At 44.8% G+C, this 24,650-nt stretch overlaps 1 protein-coding gene across 1 annotated transcript in view; it reads right to left on the bottom strand.

The window, feature by feature from the left end:
- Nucleotides 1-24,650, bottom strand: part of TEP1 (telomerase associated protein 1) — a 95,027-nt gene that overhangs the window by 22,537 nt on the left and 47,840 nt on the right. Inside the window, exons 31-36 of the mRNA XM_073554754.1 lie at nucleotides 23,783-23,919; nucleotides 22,773-22,861; nucleotides 22,573-22,687; nucleotides 22,171-22,447; nucleotides 21,965-22,082; nucleotides 21,050-21,174 (exon numbers count right to left, since the gene is read on the bottom strand). Of these exons, the coding sequence (XP_073410855.1) occupies nucleotides 21,050-21,174; nucleotides 21,965-22,082; nucleotides 22,171-22,447; nucleotides 22,573-22,687; nucleotides 22,773-22,861; nucleotides 23,783-23,919 (861 nt within the window). The remainder of the gene's footprint in view (nucleotides 1-21,049; nucleotides 21,175-21,964; nucleotides 22,083-22,170; nucleotides 22,448-22,572; nucleotides 22,688-22,772; nucleotides 22,862-23,782; nucleotides 23,920-24,650) is intronic.

Here is a 24,650-nt window from a genome sequence, read left to right on the forward strand (position 1 = left end):
TAGAAACCCTTGAACCAATAACATTATGTATGTGCACGCAGAGACCCACCCCTTCAATACCCCCAATAAAATTAACTTTTCATTTGTAACTACAGTACATTGCTCAAAAGCAGAATGAGCAAAACTTGGAGGACAAACTTGCCCAGAAAAAAAAAGCACAAAAAAAAAAAAAAAGATAATAAACAAAGTGATAATAAATTGCGACTTCACCATATTTGGGTTAAACTGAATTGGCATCATAAGTTCAGGTATTTTCATTTTCGAACTGCATCATCTGAGATTCTCCCAGGAGAAACTTTAGGGCCTTCATCAGATCATCAAAAATCCAGTTCTTTCCAGGCATGCCAAAGCGCAGAACTGCGGGGTATTGCAACTCAAAGCGGATTTTTTTGTCCACTAATATTTTTCAAGCAGAGTTAAAAGCCCTGCGCTTGGCTGCCAAGGTAGCCGAGTAATCCTGGAAAAGGAGAATTTCATTATTGTTATAGGATAAGGATTGTTTCCTTCTGTATGCCGACAGTATGCATACTTTGTCTTGGAAGTCTAGGACCTTGAAGATGACTGGTCGTGGTCTATCCTTTTCACCTCCTCTGGGGGGTCCCAGTCTGTGGGCTTTTTCAATGGCTATTACTCGTGATGTTGGTTGTATGTCTAGTATTTCCGAAAGCCATTTTGAAGTTATTTTTATTAAATCGGGAGGAATTGACTTTGGAAGGCTCACCAATCTTAAATTGCTGCGCCGAGATCTATTTTAAAGGTCATCCACCTTATCCATTAAGCTAGAGATATCTTTCTCCTTGTTGTTTAACTTTTCCTTGAGATCCTTGGTAACTTCCTCCAGATCCGAGATCCTTTGCTCAGCCTCTGCAAGACGTGATCCCTGAGCGATGACTTGTGAAACAACCAAGTCCAGGGAAGTCTGGAAAGCTGCAAGCCCATTATCCACTTTAGGCATTAAACAATCTATGAAGGCTTTTGCAATGGATTGTGAGTCTTCGCCGTTCGTGTCGGCGGATGTTGTTAATGGAGAGGTGCCAGCCTGATTGCGTGTGGAGACCCTGCTGCCTCTAGCATTCTTGCCCACAAATTTATCCATAGTATTCAGTGTGCCAGTAATAATAAGCAAAGAAGTCGGCAATGTCGCTTTAAAAAAAATGGCTACATCAGTACCGGAGTTAAAATGATTGACCTCAGAATAAACTTAGGCAATTAGAGTTGGTACTAAGTATGTCCAAAATCTGAGAAATTATAGGTAGAGTAGGGTAAATGCTGCCCCCTGCAGTGAGATGTTGGTAATGCTGCTACCCTTGAGCAAATGTCTCATAGAAAAAGAAAAAAAGAGGTACTTATGAGGATCAGCTTCACCCCTGCAATCTCCCTCACCTTTTTCTGCCTGGTGCCTTCAGTCCCTTTCTCCTTCTGCCTCTCAGTCACTGTCTTGTGTTTTCCTGAGCCAGGGAGTGCTAAAGAGTGCTGCAAAGGTGCCCCGCCTGCGCTCTGTGTCCCCCAGTCAAAGATGGCACCGGCCCACGTGGGTCTTCCTCCTGACATTCACCACCAACGGCCAGGGACAGCCACGAGGCTTAAGGCCCCGTCACACTAAGCGACTTACCAGCGATCCCGACAACGATATCAACATGTCAGGATCGCTGGTGAATCGCTATGTGATCGCTGGTGAGCTGTCAAACAGACAGCTTCACCAGCGATTAGCAGAGCGACGCTGCGCGTGTGGCATCGCTGTCTTCAGCACTGATTCATGTCAAAAATAGAATTAAAATAAAAAATATTGTTATTCTCACCTTCCGACGTCCCGCGCAGCATTCCCGCCTCTCTCCACGCTCCGGTCCCAGCAATCCTTTGCGAGAATTACCGCGATGACGTCCGTTCTCGCTGGTCATTCTTGCAAAGGATTACTGGGACCGGAGCGTGGAGAGAGGCGGGAATGCTGCGCGGGATGTCGGAAGGTGAGAATAGTAATATTTTTTTTTTATTATTTTATCGCTGATCGCTGGTCTCCCGCCTGTCACACACAGCGATGCGTGCTGGCCAGCGGGAGATCAGCGACGAAAGAAATGTCCAGAGGTTTCCAAGAGCGATCAGCGATACCGGCTGGGGGGCCGGTCGCTGATCGCTGTCACACATAGCGATCTCGCTGGTGAGATCGCTGTTGTGTCACAAAACTTGTGACTCAGCAGCGATCTCGCTAGCGAGATCGCTATGTGTGACGGGGCCTTTAATCTCCTCCTCCAGCCTCGGCTTATCTCCCTCCTGCAGCCGTCAGGTACGTGGGCTCTGGGGTCCGGGATCACAGCTGTTATGCGCCATCCAGGGCTCCGGGTAACCTCGTGGCGTGCACCTCCTCTGTCTCCTGCTCTGGGGCCTCCCTTGCCATGCGGTGCTGCCTGCGTCCTGTAACTCCAGGGTAACCTCCAATGAGGACCCTTGTCCAGCAGTTATCCTGGCCGTTCGATATCCCTGCGTGGGTGATTGGAATAGATTGTTTCCCGGCGGCCAGGGAGCGCTTCTAAAAAGTGGCCATCGCTAAGCTCCAGCTCCCGGAACTCTCTCTTTTTTTTTCCTATGGTGTTAACTGAAAGGGTTAACTAGTGTGACAGTTTTATAGTGTGGGTCGTTCCGGATACGGCTATACCAAATGGTGACCAGAAAAATGCCAACAGGAAAAATGCCCACAGGAAAAATGCCCACAGGAAAAATGCCCACATGGAAAATTGCCCACACGGAAAACTGCCCACATGGAAAATTGCCCACACGGAAAACTGCCCACACAGAATTGCCAATTGCATCATCACAAAGTTTCAGATCTATGATATTTGAGGTGCAAGGTGAGGATGTTCACATGATATGTGAAAAATGCCCACAGAAAATTGCCCACAGACATGAATACCCACAGGAAAACAGTAGCGAGTTATAGGTGAGATGCTCTGCAAGGCAGAGAGTAGCATAGATCTATAGGTTAAACCTCAATAAACCTCATTTGAATCCAGAAATATAACTGAGTCCAGACATATGAAACTGAAATAGCTGTTAACCAAAATTGTTATAAAGAAAAAAGGTTAGCATTAATAGGGGTGCCCAAACTTTAACATATGACTGTATAGGTGAGATGCTCTGCAGGGCAGGAAAATAATATACAATTATAGGTGAGATGCTCTGCAGGGCAGGAAAATAATATACAATTATAGGTGAGATGCTCTGCAGGGCAGGAAAATAATATACAATTATAGGTAAGATGCTCTGCAGGACAGGAGAATAGTATACAGGTATAGGTGAGATGGTCTGCAGGTCAGGAGAATAATATAGAATTATTGGTGAGATGCTCTGCAGGACATAGAATAGTATAAAATTATAGGTTATCCATGCAAAGAGAAAAGGTCGCACTCATCGAGATGCAAGTTTCACTGATTTATTGACATATCATAAACATGTCAAGTCGGGGGAGTGACATAAGGAGTGCAAGAAAGGCTGACAACGGCCGTTTCGCGCTGCTCGAGCGCTTCAACGGGTCAAACAGTGGGGGGAAGTGCCGGGTTCATATGCAAATCACATCACTCCGTACCTCCTCCCTCCACAGCTGCTGTCTAAATGACATTGGTGAATTAAAAACATGCTGAGATGCATTATAACATACAAAAGCATAAATACAACTTACTGCACAAGCAGAAAAAATGGTTACATCGAGAGATAAATTACAATGCATATTCATATATCGAAGACTACTGTTATTTTCATATGTCGAAAACTACTATTTTTTTCTTTTCTTCCTTCTTATGGAAAACATCTACAATCATATGTATTCAGAGACCAAACTGTCTCACTATTATTATAATAATGAACTATTAATATACTCACAGAAAAAAAAAAAAAAATAATAATTTCAAAAAAATTCTCCCCAAAAAATTTTTTTGAAAAATTTTTTCCTTCCTGAAATAAAAAATACAAATTGTGTGCAACTTAATATCTGTTTTTTCATAAACGACTATGTACATGCATAGCTGTGTCTTATTATGGATAAACACACAAATGGACTATCAATGACAAATCTCAATCCTAGCGGACAGAAACCGCTGCACTGAAAACGCACAATGTATATGTGCACGTATACTAAACGAACAAAAAACAAGTCACTAAACGATTCAAATGTTACGGGAAAGAAAACCCACCAAATTCAAAAAGATGTCTTTGCCTCAAATATGTGAAAGTTCATCAAACTGCGATAAGAGACTCCAGAAGAAAGGTACCAACCAGAAAAGCCACATGTATACATATGTGACCTAGTTCTCCTATCAACATCAAAGGAAATGAGGGAAAATATAAACTCCTTCATAAAAAAACAGCCATGTCTATTCTATCATTAAAACCCAGCGGACCTGTCGCCTGTGTATTCATAATCCACCTGGATTCTCGTTTTAATAAGATTTTATTTAAATGCCCTCCCTGCGGCGGTAAAACCACCTTCTCGATTCCTGCAAAGGAGAGAACATTAGGGTCATTTCCATGTGCATCTCTTACATGGTTAATTAAACGTGGGACTCCTTTTCCCGTTCTAATGGACTTAAAATGCTCACGAAAACGAATGTATAGCGGACGTATGGTTTTACCTATGTAGAAAAACCGACATGTGCAAAAAATCACATAAACTACATGGTCTGTCTTGCATGTGATCAAATCTGTTACTGTATGCGTGACCGCGCCCATGTGTAGTGTACGATCAGTACGATGAAATTTACAATAAGGACAATGGCCACACCTATAATTCCCTTGTGGTGTTCCTTGACTCAGCCAAGTGTCACACTTAGTGACGATCCGATTCTTAACCAAAATATCTCTAATTCTTGTACTCCGCTTACATGAGATAAGGGGCCCTCTAGATACTATGTCGCTTAAATCCCTATCTTGTGCCAAAATATGCCAATTTTTTCTGATTGCTGCTCGCATCTGACGATCCATGGGACTATATCGAAAACAAAAGGTAAATCTCTTATCATTTTCGACTCTTATTTTTTAGAGGCACACCTCCTCTAACATTATTACTGTGCTGAGATTTTACTTTTTCAAGTGTGGTATCTAATAGAACCTTAGGATATCCCCGTTGTCTGAACCTATTATATAACTCTCTAGATTGTGTTTCAAAGCCCTCCAAGGTATTATTTAAACGGTGGACTCTCAAAAATTGGCCATATGGCAATGAATTGATGGTATGTGATGGATGGAAACTATCATAACGCAATATGGAATTGGTAGCCAAAGGTTTCCTGTAAACTGACGTGCAGATTTAATTATCCTTTACTTCCAGCAAGACATCAAGAAATTCCAGCCGTGTCCCTCCAAAATTGTGTGTGAACAGCATGTTCATCTGGTTCACCTCATTTAGGTGACTGACAATCTTGTCAAAAGAATCTCTGGTGCCATCCCAGACAATGAACACGTCGTCCACATACCTAAGATCCAGTCTGATATGTTGAAAAAATTGTTTGACATTGTAGACATATTTTTCTTCCAGGGCACCCAAAAAGAGATTGGCGAATGTACATGCTGCCGTGGTACCCATCGCGGTACCCACATTTTGGCGGTACCACGTACAATCAAAAGTGAATGCATTGTGAGTAAGTATGAAATTCAAAGCTTCACAAACAAAATCCACAAAGTCCTGTTCTTTGCCTGTGGAGTTCAATATTTCTCTAATAGTATCCACACCCAACTTCTGGGGAATTCGTGTATATAAACTCTCCACATCTATGGATGCCAGCATGAAGCCGGGTTGCCAAGCAAAGTCCCGTATCACATGCAGAAAAGCATTGGTGTCCTTTATGTACGACGGGATCTCTCCCAATAAAGGGCACAGCAACCAATCAATATACTGGGACAGGGATTCCGTGACGGATCCTATTCCAGATACGATTGGGCGTCCTGGGGGACAAGAACCAGACTTGTGGATTTTGGGTACGTGGTACCAGTGGGGGCGCGTGGGAAACTCCGGCAGCAATTTCTCTGCCTTTTTCTCAGAAATAACATCCATCATGACATATTTCCTGAGTAACGACCTTAATTCCCTGATGTACCTGGGAGTGGGATCAGTCTTCAATCTGGTATATGTTACTATATCAGATAGCTGTCGGTGTGCCTCAGAAAAATACATATCCCTGGGCAACAAAACCGTGTTGCCGCCTTTATCTGAGGGTCTCACTATGGTATCAGACCATTCTCTGATCTCCACCATGGCCTTCCTTTCTGAGTCTGTCAGATTAGAAGGCACTACAGGATATACCAATGATTCAATGTCCTTTATAACTTGCATTTCAAACACATCAATAAGGTTACCCGGGGATATGGGAGGCATGTATTGTGAAGCAACACCCCCTGTAAGCGGTCTATTGATCAACTGTGATTCATTCATAATTACCCTATCTGAGCCTGTGATACTGAGTAGTAAATTGACATCTTCATGTAAATCAGCTAATGCTCCTGTGCCAGCCATGAAACCTAAAGGGCCCACCCTACATTGTGCTTCCCCAGATAATTTACTATCAATGGGGGGTTTTGCTGTAAAGTGTTTATGCAAATGATCTTCCTGATAGACTTAAATAAATCAATTCTAAATTCAGTCATATCGAAAGGCTGTGGTATGCAAAAATTAAGACCTTTAGATAATAATGCAAAATGGGAATCATTCAAAACATGTCCTGTCAAATTGATCACTGAAAATGGTTGAGAGTCCGTTATTACTTCTGTCTCCACGAGACCTGTTTCCTCTTGCGGTACCGACCGAAAACTCTTCCTCCTTCCTCTTCTGACTCTCCGCCTAAAGGGACATTAGATCCAGCTCGGGCTACTACACATGCTGATTGCTGGTCGGGTGAGGTAGTATTGTAACTGACCCCCTCCCCCACGCTGGAATCTGAATCTGTAGTGAGGTAATCTTTTTTTACTGGTGCCCGTTACTGTTTGTGATAGAAACGTTTATTTTTCCCTTTACCAAAATGCCCAAAGTTAGTATTAATATTGGATCGTTGTTTATTCCAATTAAAAATCTGACCACTGGCGAAATCATTTTTGTCCCGTAGAATTTTATCACGTTTTCTTGATTTAATTTCCGCCTGTATCGGTAGAAGTTTACTGTCCATCTTTTTATTAAACAATGTCCACTGATTGTCTGTCAGTCTGGATTTTAATTCCTCTTGTGCTTTAACAAGATCATGTTTTACTGTCTCATAATTATGTAAATTCGTGGCCAAAACTAGTTGCAACAAATCCTGTGAGCATTTCAATAGAATCTTCTCCCATTCTGTACGGAACGAAGTGTTATCACTAAAATTAGAAATATCTTTCCATACTCGTAGTCCTCGTGGTACTCGTCCACAATCGCTGTATGACTTTAATGAATTATTAGTCCAAAACAATTTTATCTCTCTCTCAGCCAAATTCATGAGTTTAAATTCTATTGATTTTGTGCTTAAAGTTTGCACCTCATCACAAGTTTCGCACTCCTTAAAATAATTGTCCACATCCTCCCGACCTGCTTGCAGGTTACTGCCCAGTGTGGTTACTTCTGACTCCATGTTAACTGACATGGTTATATATAATGTTCAAGCCGTTAAAACATCACTGTGAAAGGCAAAACAAGCGTGCACAGTCCTGGAACTAGTCCAATATTGAATCACAAAACTCAAGCTAAAAAGCGGACGGCACCGCTGTTACCGTGTGACTTCAAGTGATGTGCGGCATACACAAGCCCAGCAGCTGGGAATCTCGGGTGCCAGACCTGGAAACAGTCAATCCTGGGAATCCATGCAAAGAGAAAAGGTCACACTCATCGAGATGGAAGTTTCACTGATTTATTGACATATCATAAACATGTCAAGTCGGGGGAGTGACATAAGGAGTGCAAGAAAGGCTGACAACGGCCGTTTCGCGCTGCTCGAGCGCTTCAACGGGTCAAACAGTGGGGGGAAGTGCCGGGTTCATATGCAAATCACATCACTCCGTACATCCTCCCTCCACAGCTGCTGTCTAAATGACATTGGTGAATTAAAAACATGCTGTGATGCATTATAACATACAAAAGCATAAATACAACTTACTGCACAAGCAGAAAAAATGGTTACATCGAGAGATAAATTACAATGCATATTCATATATCGAAGACTACTGTTATTTTCATATGTCGAAAACTACTATTTTTTTCTTTTCTTCCTTCTTAGCCTCCCATATCCCCGGGTAACCTTATTGATGTGTTTGAAATGCAAGTTATAAAGGACATTGAATCATTGGTATATCCTGTAGTGCCTTCTAATCTGACAGACTCAGAAAGGAAGGCCATGGTGGAGATCAGAGAATGGTCTGATACCATAGTGAGACCTTCAGACAAAGGCGGCAACACGGTTTTATTGCCCAGGGATATGTATTTTTCTGAGGCACACCGGCAGCTATCTGATACAGTAACATATACCAGATTGAAGACTGATCCCACTCCCAGGTACATCAGGGAATTAAGGTCGTTACTCAGGAAATATGTCATGATGGATGTTATTTCTGAGAAAAAGGCAGAGAAATTGCTGCCGGAGTTTGCCACGCGCCCCCACTGGTACCACGTACCCAAAATCCACAAGTCTGCTTCTTGTCCCCCAGGACGCCCAATCGTATCTGGAATAGGATCCGTCACGGAATCCCTGTCCCAGTATATTGATTGGTTGCTGCGCCCTTTGTTAGGAGAGATCCCGTCATATATAAAGGACACCAATGCTTTTCTGCATGTGATACGGGACTTTGCTTGGCAACCCGGCTTCATGCTGGCATCCATAGATGTGGAGAGTTTATATACACGAATTCCCCAGAAGTTGGGTGTGGATACTATTAGAGAAATATTGAACTCCACAGGCAAAGAACAGGGCTTTGTGGATTTTGTTTGTGAAGCTTTGAATTTCATACTTACTCACAATGCATTCACTTTTGATTGTACGTGGTACCGCCAAAATGTGGGTACCGCGATGGGTACCACGGCAGCATGTACATTCGCCAATCTCTTTTTGGGTGCCCTGGAAGAAAAATATGTCTACAATGCCAAACTATTTTTTCAACATATCAGACTGTATCTTAGGTATGTGGACAACGTGTTCATTGTCTGGGATGGCACCAGAGATTCTTTTGACAAGTTTGTCAGTCACCTAAATGAGGTGAACCAGATGAACATGCTGTTCACACACAATTTTGGAGGGACACGGCTGGAATTTCTTGATGTCTTGCTGGAAGTAAAGGATAATGAAATCTGCACGTCAGTTTACAGGAAACCTTTGGCTACCAATTCCATATTGCGTTATGATAGTTTCCATCCATCACATACCATCAATTCATTGCCATATGACCAATTTTTGAGAGTCCACCGTTTAAATAATACCTTGGAGGGCTTTGAAACACAATCTAGAGAGTTATATAATAGGTTCAGACAACGGGGATATCCTAAGGTTCTATTAGATACCACACTTGAAAAAGTAAAATCTCAGTACAGTAATAAAGTTAGAGGAGGTGTGCCTCTAAAAAATAAAAAATAGTCGAAAATGATAAGAGATTTACCTTTTGTTTTCGATATAGTCCCATGGATCGTCAGATACGAGCAGCAATCAGAAAAAATTGGCATATTTTGGCACAAGATAGGGATTTAAGCGACATAGTATCTAGAGGGCCCCTTATCTCATGTAAGCGGAGTACAAGAATTAGAGATATTCTGGTTAAGAATCGGATCGTCACTAAGCGTGACACTTGGCTGAGTAAAGGAACACCACAAGGGAATTATAAGTGTGGCCATTGTCCTTATTGTAAATTTCATCGTACTGATCGTACACTACACATGGGCGCGGTCACGCATACAGTAACAGATTTGATCACATGCAAGACAGACCATGTAGTTTATGTGATTTTTTGCACATGTCGGTTTTTCTACATAGGTAAAACCATACGTCCGCTATACATTCGTTTTCGTGAGCATTTTAAGTCCATTAGAACGGGAAAAGGAGTCCCACGTTTAATTAACCATGTAAGAGATGCACATGGAAATGACCCTAATGTTCTCTCCTTTGCAGGAATCGAGAAGGTGGTTTTACCGCCGCAGGGAGGGCATTTAAATAAAATCTTATTAAAACGAGAATCCAGGTGGATTATGAATACACAGGCGACAGGTCCGCTGGGTTTTAATGATAGAATAGACATGGCTGTTTTTTTATGAAGGAGTTTATATTTTCCCTCATTTCCTTTGATGTTGATAGGAGAACTAGGTCACATATGTATACATGTGGCTTTTCTGGTTGGTACCTTTCTTCTGGAGTCTCTTATCGCAGTTTGATGAACTTTCACATATTTGAGGCAAAGACATCTTTTTGAATTTGGTGGGTTTTCTTTCCCGTAACATTTGAATCGTTTAGTGACTTGTTTTTTGTTCGTTTAGTATACGTGCACATATACATTGTGCGTTTTCAGTGCAGCGGTTTCTGTCCGCTAGGATTGAGATTTGTCATTGATAGTCCATTTGTGTGTTTATCCATAATAAGACACAGCTATGCATGTACATAGTTGTTTATGAAAAAACAGATATTAAGTTGCACACAATTTGTATTTTTTTATTTCAGGAAGGAAAAATTTTTTGAAAAAAATTTTTTGGGGAGAATTTTTTTGAAATTTTTTTTTTTTTTTTTTCTGTGAGTATATTAATAGTTCATTATTATTATTATTATAATAATAGTGAGACAGTTTGGTCTCTGATTACATATGATTGTAGATGTTTTCCATAAGAAGGAAGAAAAGAAAAAAATAGTAGTTTTCGACATATGAAAATAACAGTAGTCTTCGATATATGAATATGCATTGTAATTTATCGCTCGATGTAACCATTTTTTCTGCTTGTGCAGTAAGTTGTATTTATGCTTTTGTATGTTATAATGCATCTCAGCATGTTTTTAATTCACCAATGTCATTTAGACAGCAGCTGTGGAGGGAGGAGGTACGGAGTGATGTGATTTGCATATGAACCCGGCACTTCCCCCCACTGTTTGACCCGTTGAAGCGCTCGAGCAGCGCGAAACGGCCGTTGTCAGCCTTTCTTGCACTCCTTATGTCACTCCCCCGACTTGACATGTTTATGATATGTCAATAAATCAGTGAAACTTCCATCTCGATGAGTGCGACCTTTTCTCTTTGCATGGATTCCCAGGATTGACTGTTTCCAGGTCTGGCACCCGAGATTCCCAGCTGCTGGGCTTCTGTATGCCGCACATCATTTGAAGTCACACGGTAACAGCGGTGCCGTCCGCTTTTTAGCTTGAGTTTTGTGATTCAAAATTATAGGTTAAATGCTCTGCAGGACAGGGGGATAGCATACAGGTATAGGTGAGTTGCTCTGCAGGACAGGAGAATAATATACAATTCTAGGTGAGATGCTCTGCAGCACAGAAGCACATTTGCTTCTGCTTTTTGAGGGCAGGAGTCATGATAATGTTCTATTGGTTCTTGAACTACGTTGTCATCTTTTGTTTTGAGAACTGAATGGCACTCTGAAGAGCGATGCAGTCGGCATCTCCAAGTCACCACTGCGTTGATAGTATGAAATGCAAGATATTCAAACCCCAAGTAAATCATAACTTTGTTGTACCTCTGGCTAGAATACTTTAGATGAACTCAAAATACACTTTTATTGAAAAGAAATTAAAAAATATGGGGATAGAGCTATTAAAGTACATGTTTTAACCAACCAAAACACAATTGGCTGGCACACTGGGGTTGTACCAAAAGGAATGACACGATTGCCAATTGGAAACAATGGGGGAGGGGAAACGCTGGAAGGAACATGTGAAATGTCAACAAGGAAAGCCCGGTGACTTCCATGGGCCCCATTGAAATACAATACAGCACAACACAGGCAGCAAAGAAAATGCAGAATGGATTTCACCACGGGTCTCTGGGCCCAGTTTACTTCTCCGGGTTCTACAGGTTCGGTTCACTCATACCTAGTCCCAGAGTACAGATTCTGTTCTTACGAGCTGTCAGTCCACTGTGCTAAAAATAATTCCACTCTCAGTGTGGTGTGTATGGGCCTAGAGACCCTTAAGCAAATCCATTCTGTATTTTCTTTCATCCTATGCCTGCCTACAACCGGAGTATATGTGTATGATACATAACTACGTAGGATCTGTTCACCCTTACTCTTGGTAGTCATAAGTGGACAGGGAAGGAAGTGCAGGCACCCGATTCACTGCCACTGAAATCAATAGGAGAGCGGCGCTGCTCTGGCACTTCCGGCTCCTGTGTTGGTCAGTGACATCACTATGGAGACACATGGGTCAGTGGGTGCTCTTGTATGCTGACCTGGCTGTCTTTCGAGAGCCCGCAAAAACCAGGGCTCATCCCACTGAACGCCCGCACTCGATCCCCATGGGTAGAACACCACTCAGACAACACAGGGTGAGGGGAACACACATTGGTAAGACTATTGGTTCACCAATAGAAAAAAACACAGAGGCGCAACGACAGTGGTCGCAGCGATGAAGGCCACGAACAGGCACGGGGGTGCAGATGCCTGCTTCTGCTGGATCTCCATCCTCACTGAAGACACAGATCCAGATGACATGCATGGTGTTGCAGAGGCCCATCGGGTCCCTGCACTGCGATACATGCTGCACTGCGACACATGCAGTGGCTGTGAGCTGAGCTGACATCAGAGGTGCAGCCACAGGGAGAGGCGCATGACAATGGCGCACACTCCGATGTCAGCTGCCGGGCCGTGCGGTGGATACAAAAGGCACAGGGTGAGGTCGGAGCAGAGGAAAGGTGAGTAGAATGTTTTTGTTTTTAATTATGCATTAGGGGCAGAACGGGGACACATACACTAGGATTGGGGACCATGTATTGAAATATGCCAGAAATGAGCCAGAAGTGACCAGAAGGTATGCCAAAACTCTGCTTAAAATACCACATTTCTTTCTGTCAGCTCCACACTTACTCTTACCATGCTGAAATATGCTCTAATGGTTTTGCCTCCATTACTCCTGACTCTCCTTCGCTATCCACAGAACCCAGCACCATCTAACCAGGTAATGATCTCTCCTTCCCTCTTGCCCCCCCATCTGACCACCTCCACTGACCTGCTCCTCAACTTCAGATCGCTCCTAATAACACACAAAACACGTCTCCCACTCTCCTCCTCTCACCTGCTCTGCCTCTCTCTGCTTCTCCTCACTGCTGGCGACATATCTCCCAATCCTGGACCCCTACAGCTCACACCTCCCATTATTACCCCCTTCTATCACTCCCAATCCAAAATAAACACCCAAGATCTTTCACCACCCTGCTCCCTCTCTCTGTATCACTCTGAAATGCCCGCTCCGTCTGCAATAAACTCCATGTGATTCACGACCTCTTTACCTCTCACAATTTTTCCTTCCTTGGCCTCAAAACATGGCTGACACCCTCCGACACCACCTCCCCTGCTGCGCTATGCTATGGCGGCCTCCACTTCACCCACACTCCTCGCCCTGGCAACAGATATGGTGGAGGAGTGGGCCTTCTCCTTTCTTCCAACTGCACCTTCAACCCAATCCCACCTCTACCCTCTCTTATCCTCCCCTCTTTTGAAGTCCACTCTATCCGCATCTATTTTCCCTCTAACCTCCAAGTGGCTGTCATATACCGACCTCCAGGCCGCACCACTGCCTTTATTGACCAATTCTCCACCTGGCTCCTCCACTTTCTCTCTGCTGACATTCCCACCATCATCATGGGTGACTTCAACATCCCCAATGACACCCACCAGTCAGCAGCCGCAAAACTTCTGTCGCTCACTTGTTCCTTTGGACTTACTTAGTGGTCCTCCTCAGCCACCCACACAGACGTACACACATTAGACCTGGTCTTCACCCGTCTCTGTAACCTCACAACCTCCCCTCTCCCTCTATCTGACCACCATCTACTCACTTTCTCATCCCTGTCCTCCTCACCTGTCACCCATGTCCAGCAACACGCGCACCCCCACACATCTAGACACTCGCACGCTCACTGACTATCCTACCACTGTCCTCTATATCTTCACTCCACGACACAGACACTGCCACTAGTTTCTACAATGCCACTCTTGCATCAGCCATCAACTCGGTCGCCCCTGTCATGCATAACAGAGTGCGACAAATCAATAGACAACCCTGGCACAATAACACGAATAAAAAGCTTCGGCAAGCATCCAGAATTGCTGAACGGCGCTGGAAGAGAATGCATTCACCAAGACGAATTCACTGCACTCAAACAAGCAACACTCGCATTCAAATCAGCTCTCACCTGTGCTAAACAGGCCTACTTTACATCCCTTGTATCTTCCTTATCCCACAACCCCAAACAGTTGTTCAATACTTTTAACTCCCTCCTCCGCCCACCACTGCCCCCTCCAACTTCCCTAATATCTGCTGAGGACTTCGCCATGCACTTCAAAAACAAGATAGACCAAACACGGCAAGTCTTTATTATTCAACTACCACAACCCCTTTGTATACCAGACCAATGCCCAAACCCTATAACCTCCTTATCCAACATCACTGAAGGGGAGCTTGCTCATCTTCTCTCCAAATCACACCTCACCACTTGTGCACTTGACCCCATCCCATCCCACCTCCTCCCCAACCTCGCCACCACTCTTATCCCATCTCTAACCCACCTCTTCAACCTATCACTAACTTCCGGTACCTTCCCTTCTGCTTTCAAACATGCTACAATCACACCTATCCTCAAAAAGCCAACCCTCGACCCAACCGCTATATCCAGCCCAATATCGCTGCTCCCATTCGCTTCCAAACTCCTGGAGCAGCACGTCCACGCTGAACTCTCCTCTCATCTCTCATCTAACCTGCTCTTTGACAATCTACAATCTGGTTTCCGCCCCCATCACTCCACTGAGACAGCCCTTACCAAAATTACTAACGACCTACTTACAGCCAAAGCAAACGGACAATACTCTATACTCCTCCTTCTAGACCTGTCCTCTGCCTTCGACACAGTTGACCTCTGCCTCCTACTACAGATCCTCTCTTCCTTTGGCATCAAAGACCTTGCCCTATCCTGGATCAACTCATACCTCTCCAACCGAACATTCAACATCTCCCACTTCCATACTACCTCCTCATCCCACCCTCTCTCTGTTGGAGTCCCCCAAGGCTCTGTTCTAGGACCCCTACCCTTCTCAATCTATACACTTGGCCTGGCGCAACTCAAAGTCCCACGGATTTCAGTACCATCTTTATGCCGATGACACTCAGATCTACCTCTCTGGCCCAGACGTCACGTCTCTGCTGTCCAGAATCCCGGAGTGTCTATCAACCATATCCTCCTTCTTCTCCTCCCGCTTCCTCAAACTGAATGTGGACAAATCTGAACTGATCATCTTTCCCCCATTTCACAGATCCTCCTAACCTGACCTATCTATAACAATTGACAACATCACGCTTTCCCCCATACCGGAGGTCCGCTGCCTCGGAGTAACCCTTGACTCTGCCCTGTCCATCAAACCGCACATCCAAGCTCTATCCACCTCCTGCCCCCTCCAGCTGAAAAATATTTCCAGAATCCGTCCCTTCCTCAACCCTCAATCTACTAAAATGCTTGTGCATGCCCTCCTCATCTCCCATCTCGACTACTGCAACATCCTTTTCTGTGGCCTCCCTGCTAACACCCTCGCACCTCTGCAGTCCATCCTTAACTTTGTTGCCCGACTAATTCATCTCTCTCCTCGCTACTCCTCCGCTTCGCCCCTCTGCAAATCTCTTCACTGGCTTCCAATCCCTCAGCGTACCCAATTCAAATTACTAATATTGACCTACAAAGCCATCTATAACCTGTCTCCTCCATATATCTTTGAATTAATCTCCCGATATCTTCCCTCACGTAATCTCCGATCCTCCCAAGACCTCCTTCTCTCCTCCACACTTATTCGCTCCTCACTCAACCGCCTCCAAGACTTCTCCCGAATAGCCCCCATCCTCTGGAATTCTTTGCCCCAACACATCCGGCTATCAACCACACTCGGATCATTCAGACGGAACCTGAAAACTTATCTCTTCAGGAAAGCCTACAGCATGCAATGATCCCCGCTCCCCCTCACCACTACTGGAGCTACCGCCTCACCATCACTGGAGCTGCTGCAACCCCCCAACCTACTGTCTCCTTCCCCACCATCCTGTAGAATGTAAGCCCGAAAGGGCAGGGTCCGCTCTCCCCTCTATATCAGTCTGATTGCTAGTTTGTTTACTGTAATTGATATCTGCAATTTGCATGTAACCCCTTTCATGTAGAGCACCATGGAATCAATGGCTCTACATAAAAAAATATTAATAATAATAATATATACCAGGAAGTGGGCATATATACCAGGATGGAGACCATTTGGACCATACATACCAGGATGGGGACCATATATACCAGCATTGGGACATATACTGTATACCAGGAAGCGGACATATTCACCAGAATGATGGGCATATATACCAGGATGGGGGACATTTCACTACATAATGAAAGGGGCAATTCATATGCCTTTATAGAATTTAGAAAGCTACAGGGGCCCATACATCTCACCAACGTGTGTGTGTGTGTGTGTGTGTGTGTGGGGGGCAGGTCCAAATTTGGCACTGGGGCCCATCGGACTCCAGTTACACCATTGCAAAAACATACATTCTCAGCAAGTACACAAGGTGGTACAAGTGGCAGAATTTCACCTTTCTGCTGTGCCTTCTGGGCTTCCAGGAACAACTATCTCTGCCAGCAGCTCCCTGCTTGTGGTGGGCTCCCACTGAGATGATAATGTATTAGATGTGACCTGCAGTCCCATGTAACTCCACAGATAATAGAGTGATACTTTTGTGAGTACTGATAGCAGTGATAGCTCCTCTGGATCACATTGCTGCTGGTTCTGCATGTGCTGCTGTTTGGGGTTGGTGGGAGGAGTAAGGCAGACTCAGTGAGAGAAGAGAGCAGACTATATCTATCTATTGCTGATAATGACAGACTGCTACAAACACAGATCTTCATTTTTGCAGTTTTGCACTAGATCAACTGTAAATCACAAGTTATCACATATCATGTGAACATTCTCACCTTGCACCTCAAAAATCATAGATATTAAACTTTGTGATGCTGCAATTGGCAATTTTCTGTGTGGGCAATTTTCGATGTGGGCAATTTTCCGTGTGGGCAATTTTCCTGTTGGCATTTTTCAGGGAACCGCCCCGGACCCCCAGGCAGTGAAGTGGGCACCACTACTGTAGTGCCCTGCCGAGGACTATAAGCGTTCAGATACCGGCTTATGAGCTACCACTTCTACTGCTGCTTCCGCTGCTGTTGCCGCTTATACTGCGGTGAACGTTGCTAGGGAAAGTCTTATCCAGTTTATTGCATCTTCTTTTTCTACAATATACTGTATTGTTTTTCCCTGTTGGATTAAAGCTGTGCCTGGGTTGTGTTCCTGGACCCTTATTGCCTGTGCTGCATTGACTGTGGAAAAAAAAAAAAGTAAATTGCCTGGGATCACATCTGTCCTGTCTGTTTTATGTGAAAGGGGACGGGGTGCTCACTGACTGTGCCTTAGTGGACTCGCCCACGACTACCCCCCCATGCCATCTTGTTACATTTGGTGTCGACGGCAGGATGGACCTCCACAACCTCGCAACTGCAAGACTGCAAGAGAATACTCTTGGGACTTATGAATCAGTGATTGATGTGAAAGAGACAAAGATGGCGAAGACCGCTGCTGAGAAGATGATGGCCGTTGGCGCGAAAATGAGAGATGTTGCCACCTTTCGTAGGCTTCATGGAGAAGATTTGGCACCAAAAGGCAGGAGGTTACGCCTCTCTGTGGAAAAGGCCTGCCCTAAATGGTGCGGGCGAAGAAGTTCCCACCCGTGCAGCAGAATCCAAGGTAACGGTGGAACAGCCAAGTGTGACCCTGCCCACGAATGGGTGGAATCCAGCAGAGCAAGATGACGCGTCGAGGGGAGACGCTGTGATGGAAAGGAGAAGCATGTCGTTTCGCGGCAGCATCGGTCGCCAGGACTGGAGGTGATCCGTGGCCCGGGCGGAGACAGGCCTGCGCTTCGAGGCCTGGTGGTCGGAGGAGCTTGAGGAATGGCATCCTTTCCGGCATCTGAACAAGCGGCCGGTGGAGAGCGAGGAACCTGTGGAACTGTAGGAGCCGGAACCAGAAAGAGCCCAGAGGATATTAGAAGCTGCATTGAGGGGGATCTTTACGGCTACTATCAACGGTCCACGCGACCGCACAGGAGGACTGTCAATGGACGCAGCGGCGGTGAGTAGGAAGTTTCCATCTGAATGACCTGCCACCCTGACTGCTGCCCCTGCACCTCCTGTGGCCCCGCCGTCATCTCCAGCTGCACCACGTCTCCCGACTCCACCATCTCTCCTCCTGGTCCGTCCCTGTCCTGTCCGACGCCTGCTGCAAGTATGTGGAGGAACCACAGGTACCCACGGCGAGGGAGGCTCGGTGGATCCGGAGTGTCATCAAGAAGAAGAAGCAGCGGGAGCGCCGTATTGTCCAAGAGTTGCAGCGCCCTGGCGGAGAATCTATGACCAGATGAATGACCAGTGGCGTGGTCCGACATCTGGACATAGCCCGAGGATACGGCTTCATTCAGGAGACTGATACTGGGGCCAAAGTATATGTAAACGCTGGGTCCCTTACTTTCCACGGCTCTCTTCAGGTGGAGAACTGTGTTGCCTTTGTTAAAGAACAAGGGCTCAGAGGGCCATATGCGGTGACCGTGCGGATGGCCTCCGATTGGGAGCCAAGCCCACCGCAGGAGGCTCAATGCGATGAACGGCCGGTTGCCACGGCCACGGTTCCTGCAGCTGTGCAGGAGGAAGTGGCGCCTGGACAGAATGTGGCAGCCGCAAGTGAGTTGCCGGAGCAAGTAGCTCTGGCTGCAGTGGGACCACCGCTGGGGAGGGTGCCGAGTCGGAGGAACAGTGGAGACTCCTCCTCCAGCGGATCTTCATCCCACACATATATCGTGGTGCAGGGCCCGCATGCGGCCCATTATACCAACTAGCGGCCATGCATAGACTGAAGCGGCCCCTTTAAAAAATGTGAGTTGTGCTATTTGCACCTAAGGAACACAAGGGGACTATTCCGCGTCCCTGACAGGGCAGTGGGCCCTGCATAGCGCCCAGGATGGGGTGCCGGTGGTGGCCAATGTGGTCACAATGGATCAAAGTTGTCTTTCCCCTCCCACCTGGCTAATGGGGTTGTAACCCTATGAGGGTTGATTACTGTGAACTAGAGAACTGGACTGTTTTGTCCCTGGACACTGCCCTACTTCTAACCTTCGACTGGCCCCTGTTATATGCACCACACCACCGTCTAAAGTCCCGTGGTCCACTAAAAGGAGGGAGGGGGAAAGCTTTGCACAGGAGACCTGAGGAGCGAGCCGGGTCTGGATCAGGTGCGCTGGTGTTAAATGGCCATCGGGCCCCTTTAAGAGACTAAGCTCGACTTAAGGACTGTAAATGTTTTATGGACTGTTTTAACTGGAATGCGTTAATCTAGCCAAGGCCACGTTTGATCCACCGGTAACAACAGAGACTTTGTCCATTTTGAAGGGCTACATTGCGTTGCCTTTTCAAGAACCCTTACGGTCAAGGATGACCATGTTTTTTGGAAGGAGTGGTGTAAGGAGGTGGCGGAGACCCTCGTTTGCCTCCCCTCTCCTACACACGGAGCCCATGCGACCCTTTTTGTATGTTGAATATGTCATGTCTCATGAGTAATGTTTTTACGTCTGCTGTGTACTATGGTTTACTATGTAAGGTTCCATTTAATTCTGTGTATTGTAATATGATGTCTGTGCCCATGTTTTAGGTAGGGGCAGAAGAGGTTAAGGGAAGGAGGTTGGGAAGTTCCTGCTCCTCAGGCTTGCCCAGGGCAGGTGCTCAGCAGCGTCTGGAGCCATAAACTCCCCTGGAGAGGAGAGAGGGCTGCCCCGGACCCCCGGGCAATGTAGTGGGCACCAAGATGGTGTAAGTGCCCCGCAGAGGACTATAAACATCCAGATACCAGATTGTGAGCTACCACTACTACTGCTGCTGTTGTTGCCGCAGAAACTGTGGTGAACGTTGCTAGGGAAAGTGCGGGAAGTCTTATCCAGTTTAGTGCATCTTCCTTTTCTTCAATAAATCGTTTTCCCTGTTGGATTACAACTGTGCCTGGGTTGTGTTACTACTGCTGCTGCCGCTGATGTTGCCGCTTATACTGCGGTGAATGTTGCTAGGGAAAGTCTTATCCAGTTAATTGCATCTTCTTTTTCTACAATAAATCATTTTTCCCTGTTGGATTACAGCTGTGCCTGGGTTGTGTTCCTAGACCCTTATTGCCTGTGCTGCAGTGACTGTGGGAAAAAAAGGTAAATTGCCTGGGATCACATCTTTCCTGTCTGTTTTATGTGCAAGGGGCTGGGGTGCTCACTGACTGTGCCTTAGTGAACTCGCCCACAACTACCACCCCTTGCCACCTTGTTGCATAAGCACCACTGCTGGCTGTGACAGTAGGGTCTTAGCTACCACATAAGCCGAGTTCCTGGCAGCAGTTGCGCGGGAACAGCTCCCGTGTCGCGCACGATCACCATAAAATTCCTATATGTCAAGGGTTGGGAACCCTTTCTCGACTATGATGTATAGGTACATCAAAGGTCATGAAGGGGTTAAACTACATTATAGAGGTGTAGAATGAGGCTTCCTCTCATATACCGTAGACCCTTTCTATGGGTTGAAATCCCACCAAGGACAACATCTGCATGGAGTTTGTATGTTCTCCCCGTGTTTGCATGGGTTTCCTCCAGGTTCTCAGGTTTCCTCCCACACTCCAAAGACATACTGATAGGTAATCTAGATTGTGAGCCCCATTAGGGACAGCAATGATAATCTATGTAAAGCACTGTGGATTATGATAGCACTATATAAGCAAAGCATAATAACAAATATGCAAGTATGACCATCTTACCGGCACCCATCTGTTATGTTCCATATCTCCAATGAGCCATCATATGAGCCAACACAAAGCAATGAGTCAGAAATAAATGCACAACAAGAGACTCCATCACAGCCACTGTACATGGTTCGGATTTCCTGCAAAACAAACACAAGTAAATATAATCTGAGCTCTGCAGATACAAGTGCCAGAAACCAGCATCAACCCCAAAATAAATGTGTTTGGGTAGTCTAGTTTGAAGAGTAACAATCATTGGGTGCTTTTTCCTAACACTGCAGAAAAAGTGTTGTAGTAACAAACTTACTATATCATTGCTCTCCTGGTCTTTGCTTGTGATAGGTTTCTTTCTGGCTGGTGGTTCTTACAAGCAGGAGGCACAGGAGAGAAGTAAAGCAGCATCTCAAAGGAGTACACTGGGGACTATGAACTCAGGGAGTATAAACATTCTGAGTGTGCATATCGAAATTTATTTTTTAAATTTGCAGCAAATCATTGTAGTCACTCACTTACTATATCACTGCTCTCCTGGTCTCTAATATAAAGCATAAATATTATCTTCAGTAGCATTGTATGTATTGTGATAAATATATAAAAAAGGAGGACAGAGCTTGCCAGAAAGGTAATGTATCTGAGAGTTGTCAGGTAGGATTTGAGAGATAAGACTGATCTACTGTCTACATAGGAGATCCGGACTGGTAGTCACAGTGCTAAAAGTGTATGGATGTAACTGAGATGGAATGAACAAATTAAACAGCCAAAATATAGATGGCAAGTTATCATTATATGTGCAAAAATATTCATGAAGTGCTGCTTTAATTGTCAAACTGATTTATCGGTATTACCACATCTGTGGATTTGGTGCACTTACCTTATTTCTAACCTGTTACATAGAAAATAATTGACTCAAAAGTAAATTGAAGTAGTCACCTCTCCGCTGTCTGTATGAAGAATATGCAGTGAGCCATCACTAGTGCCCACTACTGCCAAGTCTCCTTTGCTACTCAGTCCAACACCACCTGGGGTAGAAGGAACATCCAAGGATTTGCTGCAGTGGAAATAGAAACTTCAGTTGATGACACAAAATGACAATGACAACAAAATCCAAAGTAGAATTCCATCACACACTGCCTTACCTGCTGCAGAAATTGACAGAGTTGGGCTTATTGTCCCATGCTGTGATGAGCTGGTCTTCTGAGCTCTTCCAGTCTGCCAAAACCTCTTGAGCTTGGGTGCAAACTGGAGAACAATCAGGCTCATTCAGAGCCAACTGATAAAACAGAGAAGGATTACGGGATAGAATGTGAATGGATCGCTCAATGAATTCTCTGAATACCCTGACTGGAAGTTCAGGGGTTGGCGGATCTGTCTCCATGTGTTCCAAAGATGAAGGTTTTTTTGAACGTGCAATCCCTGGATGAAAAATACATGGGTTAACATGCATAAATGCCAAAACACATTGCCTAACATAGGATGACAACAATAACTCAAGACTTATGTGACGCATAGATGGCTGAGGAATAACTGCATCCACTCACCATAGCTGCTGTAAACCTGGCACAAGTGTGGTAAGAGGCCCAAACTGGCATGTGCCCGCAGAAAAGGAAGGTGCACCAGAAGCTGACCAAGAGTGTGTAACTCCATGCCACTGAGCTGAGAGATTAAATACAGACATCTAATTGTGCACATTGGCATCCAAACAAAAACTTCCAAGACATTTTGTGTAGAGAAGACATACCAGGTGATGGGAAAGCTCACTCAGGCCTTCCGCATGGAGCACAGGAGAAGCATCGGGATTGTTAGGGGAAGACACGGTCCAGAAGTGTGCTATCAGAAAGAAAGAATTAGGCCGGGGTCACACTGGCGATTAAATCGGACGAATGCAATGCGATAAAAAATCGCATTGCATTCGTCCCAATGTTATTCTATGGGGCAGCTCCCATCATGCGATTTTTGATCGGATCCGATCCTCGGACCGAGACAATCGCAGCATGCTGCGATTGTCACTGATTTTCGGATCGGATTCGACAATACAAGTCTATGGGGCGAGAAAAAAATGGGACTAAAAACGGACTAGATGTGTGACTTGCAGGGACTCCCTGCAGCCTCAGTGACGTCAGCAGGAGTCCCTGCAATTTCATACAACGAATTAACCCCTTAAATTAACCCCTACAAGTCCAACATTTTACCCACAAACCCTCATCTAATTAATTGTGATAGACATAACAAAAAAACATGAAATGAAATGGTTAACTATATGTAAACCATGTGTCATTTCATGTCGGGCAGGAGAATAATTAAACAAAAGCCGGCAAATGTTTCTGCGGCTATTCTGCTATGATGAACTGTATGAATTTGTAATATATGTATAAATGTGTCTCTATGACATGTATAAAATACATATTATATATATATATATATATATATGTATATATATATATATATATATGTGTCTAGATCTATTCATTCTTTGTGTGCGGAAACCTGTCATTGGGCTCCATTATATGTCCATTTTGCTATCCTGCGAGAAAATCTCGCCAGACGGATGTCAAACGGATCCTTACATGCGATTAAAATCGCATCAAATAAGAAAAATCGCATCAAAAATGGATCAATGGTTAAGATACCTTTGTGTGATTTCGGACCGTTAAAATGGGACCGTTTTTTTAATGGTTGTGTGTGACTCCAGCCTAAGATTGACTTTTCATGATATAAATGTGATTAGGCAGAAGGGAAAAGGCTTCTGACCTGCCATAAGAAGATGCACTGCACGCACAACTTCTGGTCTTCCAAAGTAACGCTTCTCCACAGCTTCTCGTAAAAGACAGCTAAAGAGATGCAGCCTGGGGTCAGACGTTAAGTTGTGGCTCCAGAGACCGAGAACGCTGCAAAAGGGAAAGAAAACATCAGTCTGCTTTTCCCAAAAATCTGCTATGATGCAGATAGTCGATTCCCTATGACAAATGTGAAGATAAAGGAGACCCATCAGCTCTCCTATGTCTTTCAGTAAATATTCACACGTAAAGCACCATGGAATAAATGGCGCTATAGTAATAAATAATAATATTTGTATAGTCCATAGCAACAGCTCAGTATTGTGGTGTCCTCCTGGAAATGTATAAATTAGTTGATGTAACCATTTCCTTTGTGGGGTGTGTCCTTACACACTGTAAGGCTATGTGCACACGTATGCAGAAATTTCTGCATAAAAACGGGACTCCCTTCCCAGAAAGTTTTTTTTCCGCGCGTTTTCTGCGCAAAAAAACATGCGTTTTGTATGCGTTTTTTCCGCGCGTTTCCAGACACAGAAAATAGCTAGAAACGCGGAATTTTCCGCGAAATTAATGAGCATGCTGCGTTTTTTACCGCGAAGCGTTTTTTTGGCGTTAAAAAAACGCATCAATATGCACAAAAAGTGCAAAATGCATAGAAATTAATTGGAAGCTTATTTTAAGCGTTTTTTGAGCGGATTTTTTGGCAAATCCGCGAAAAAAAGCTACGTGTGAACACAGCCTAAGGGTGCAGTCAGATGACCGTATCAATTGAACAGAGATTGGACAGTAATGCTCGGACTGGCGGCAGGTTTCGAGACCCGAGAGTGACCGCTGCATAACAA

The sequence above is a fragment of the Dendrobates tinctorius genome, unplaced genomic scaffold, assembly GCF_039654945.1.
Source record: "Dendrobates tinctorius isolate UK_male_01 unplaced genomic scaffold, ASM3965494v1 ptg000213l, whole genome shotgun sequence".
Classification (NCBI taxonomy): Eukaryota; Metazoa; Chordata; class Amphibia; order Anura; family Dendrobatidae; genus Dendrobates; species Dendrobates tinctorius.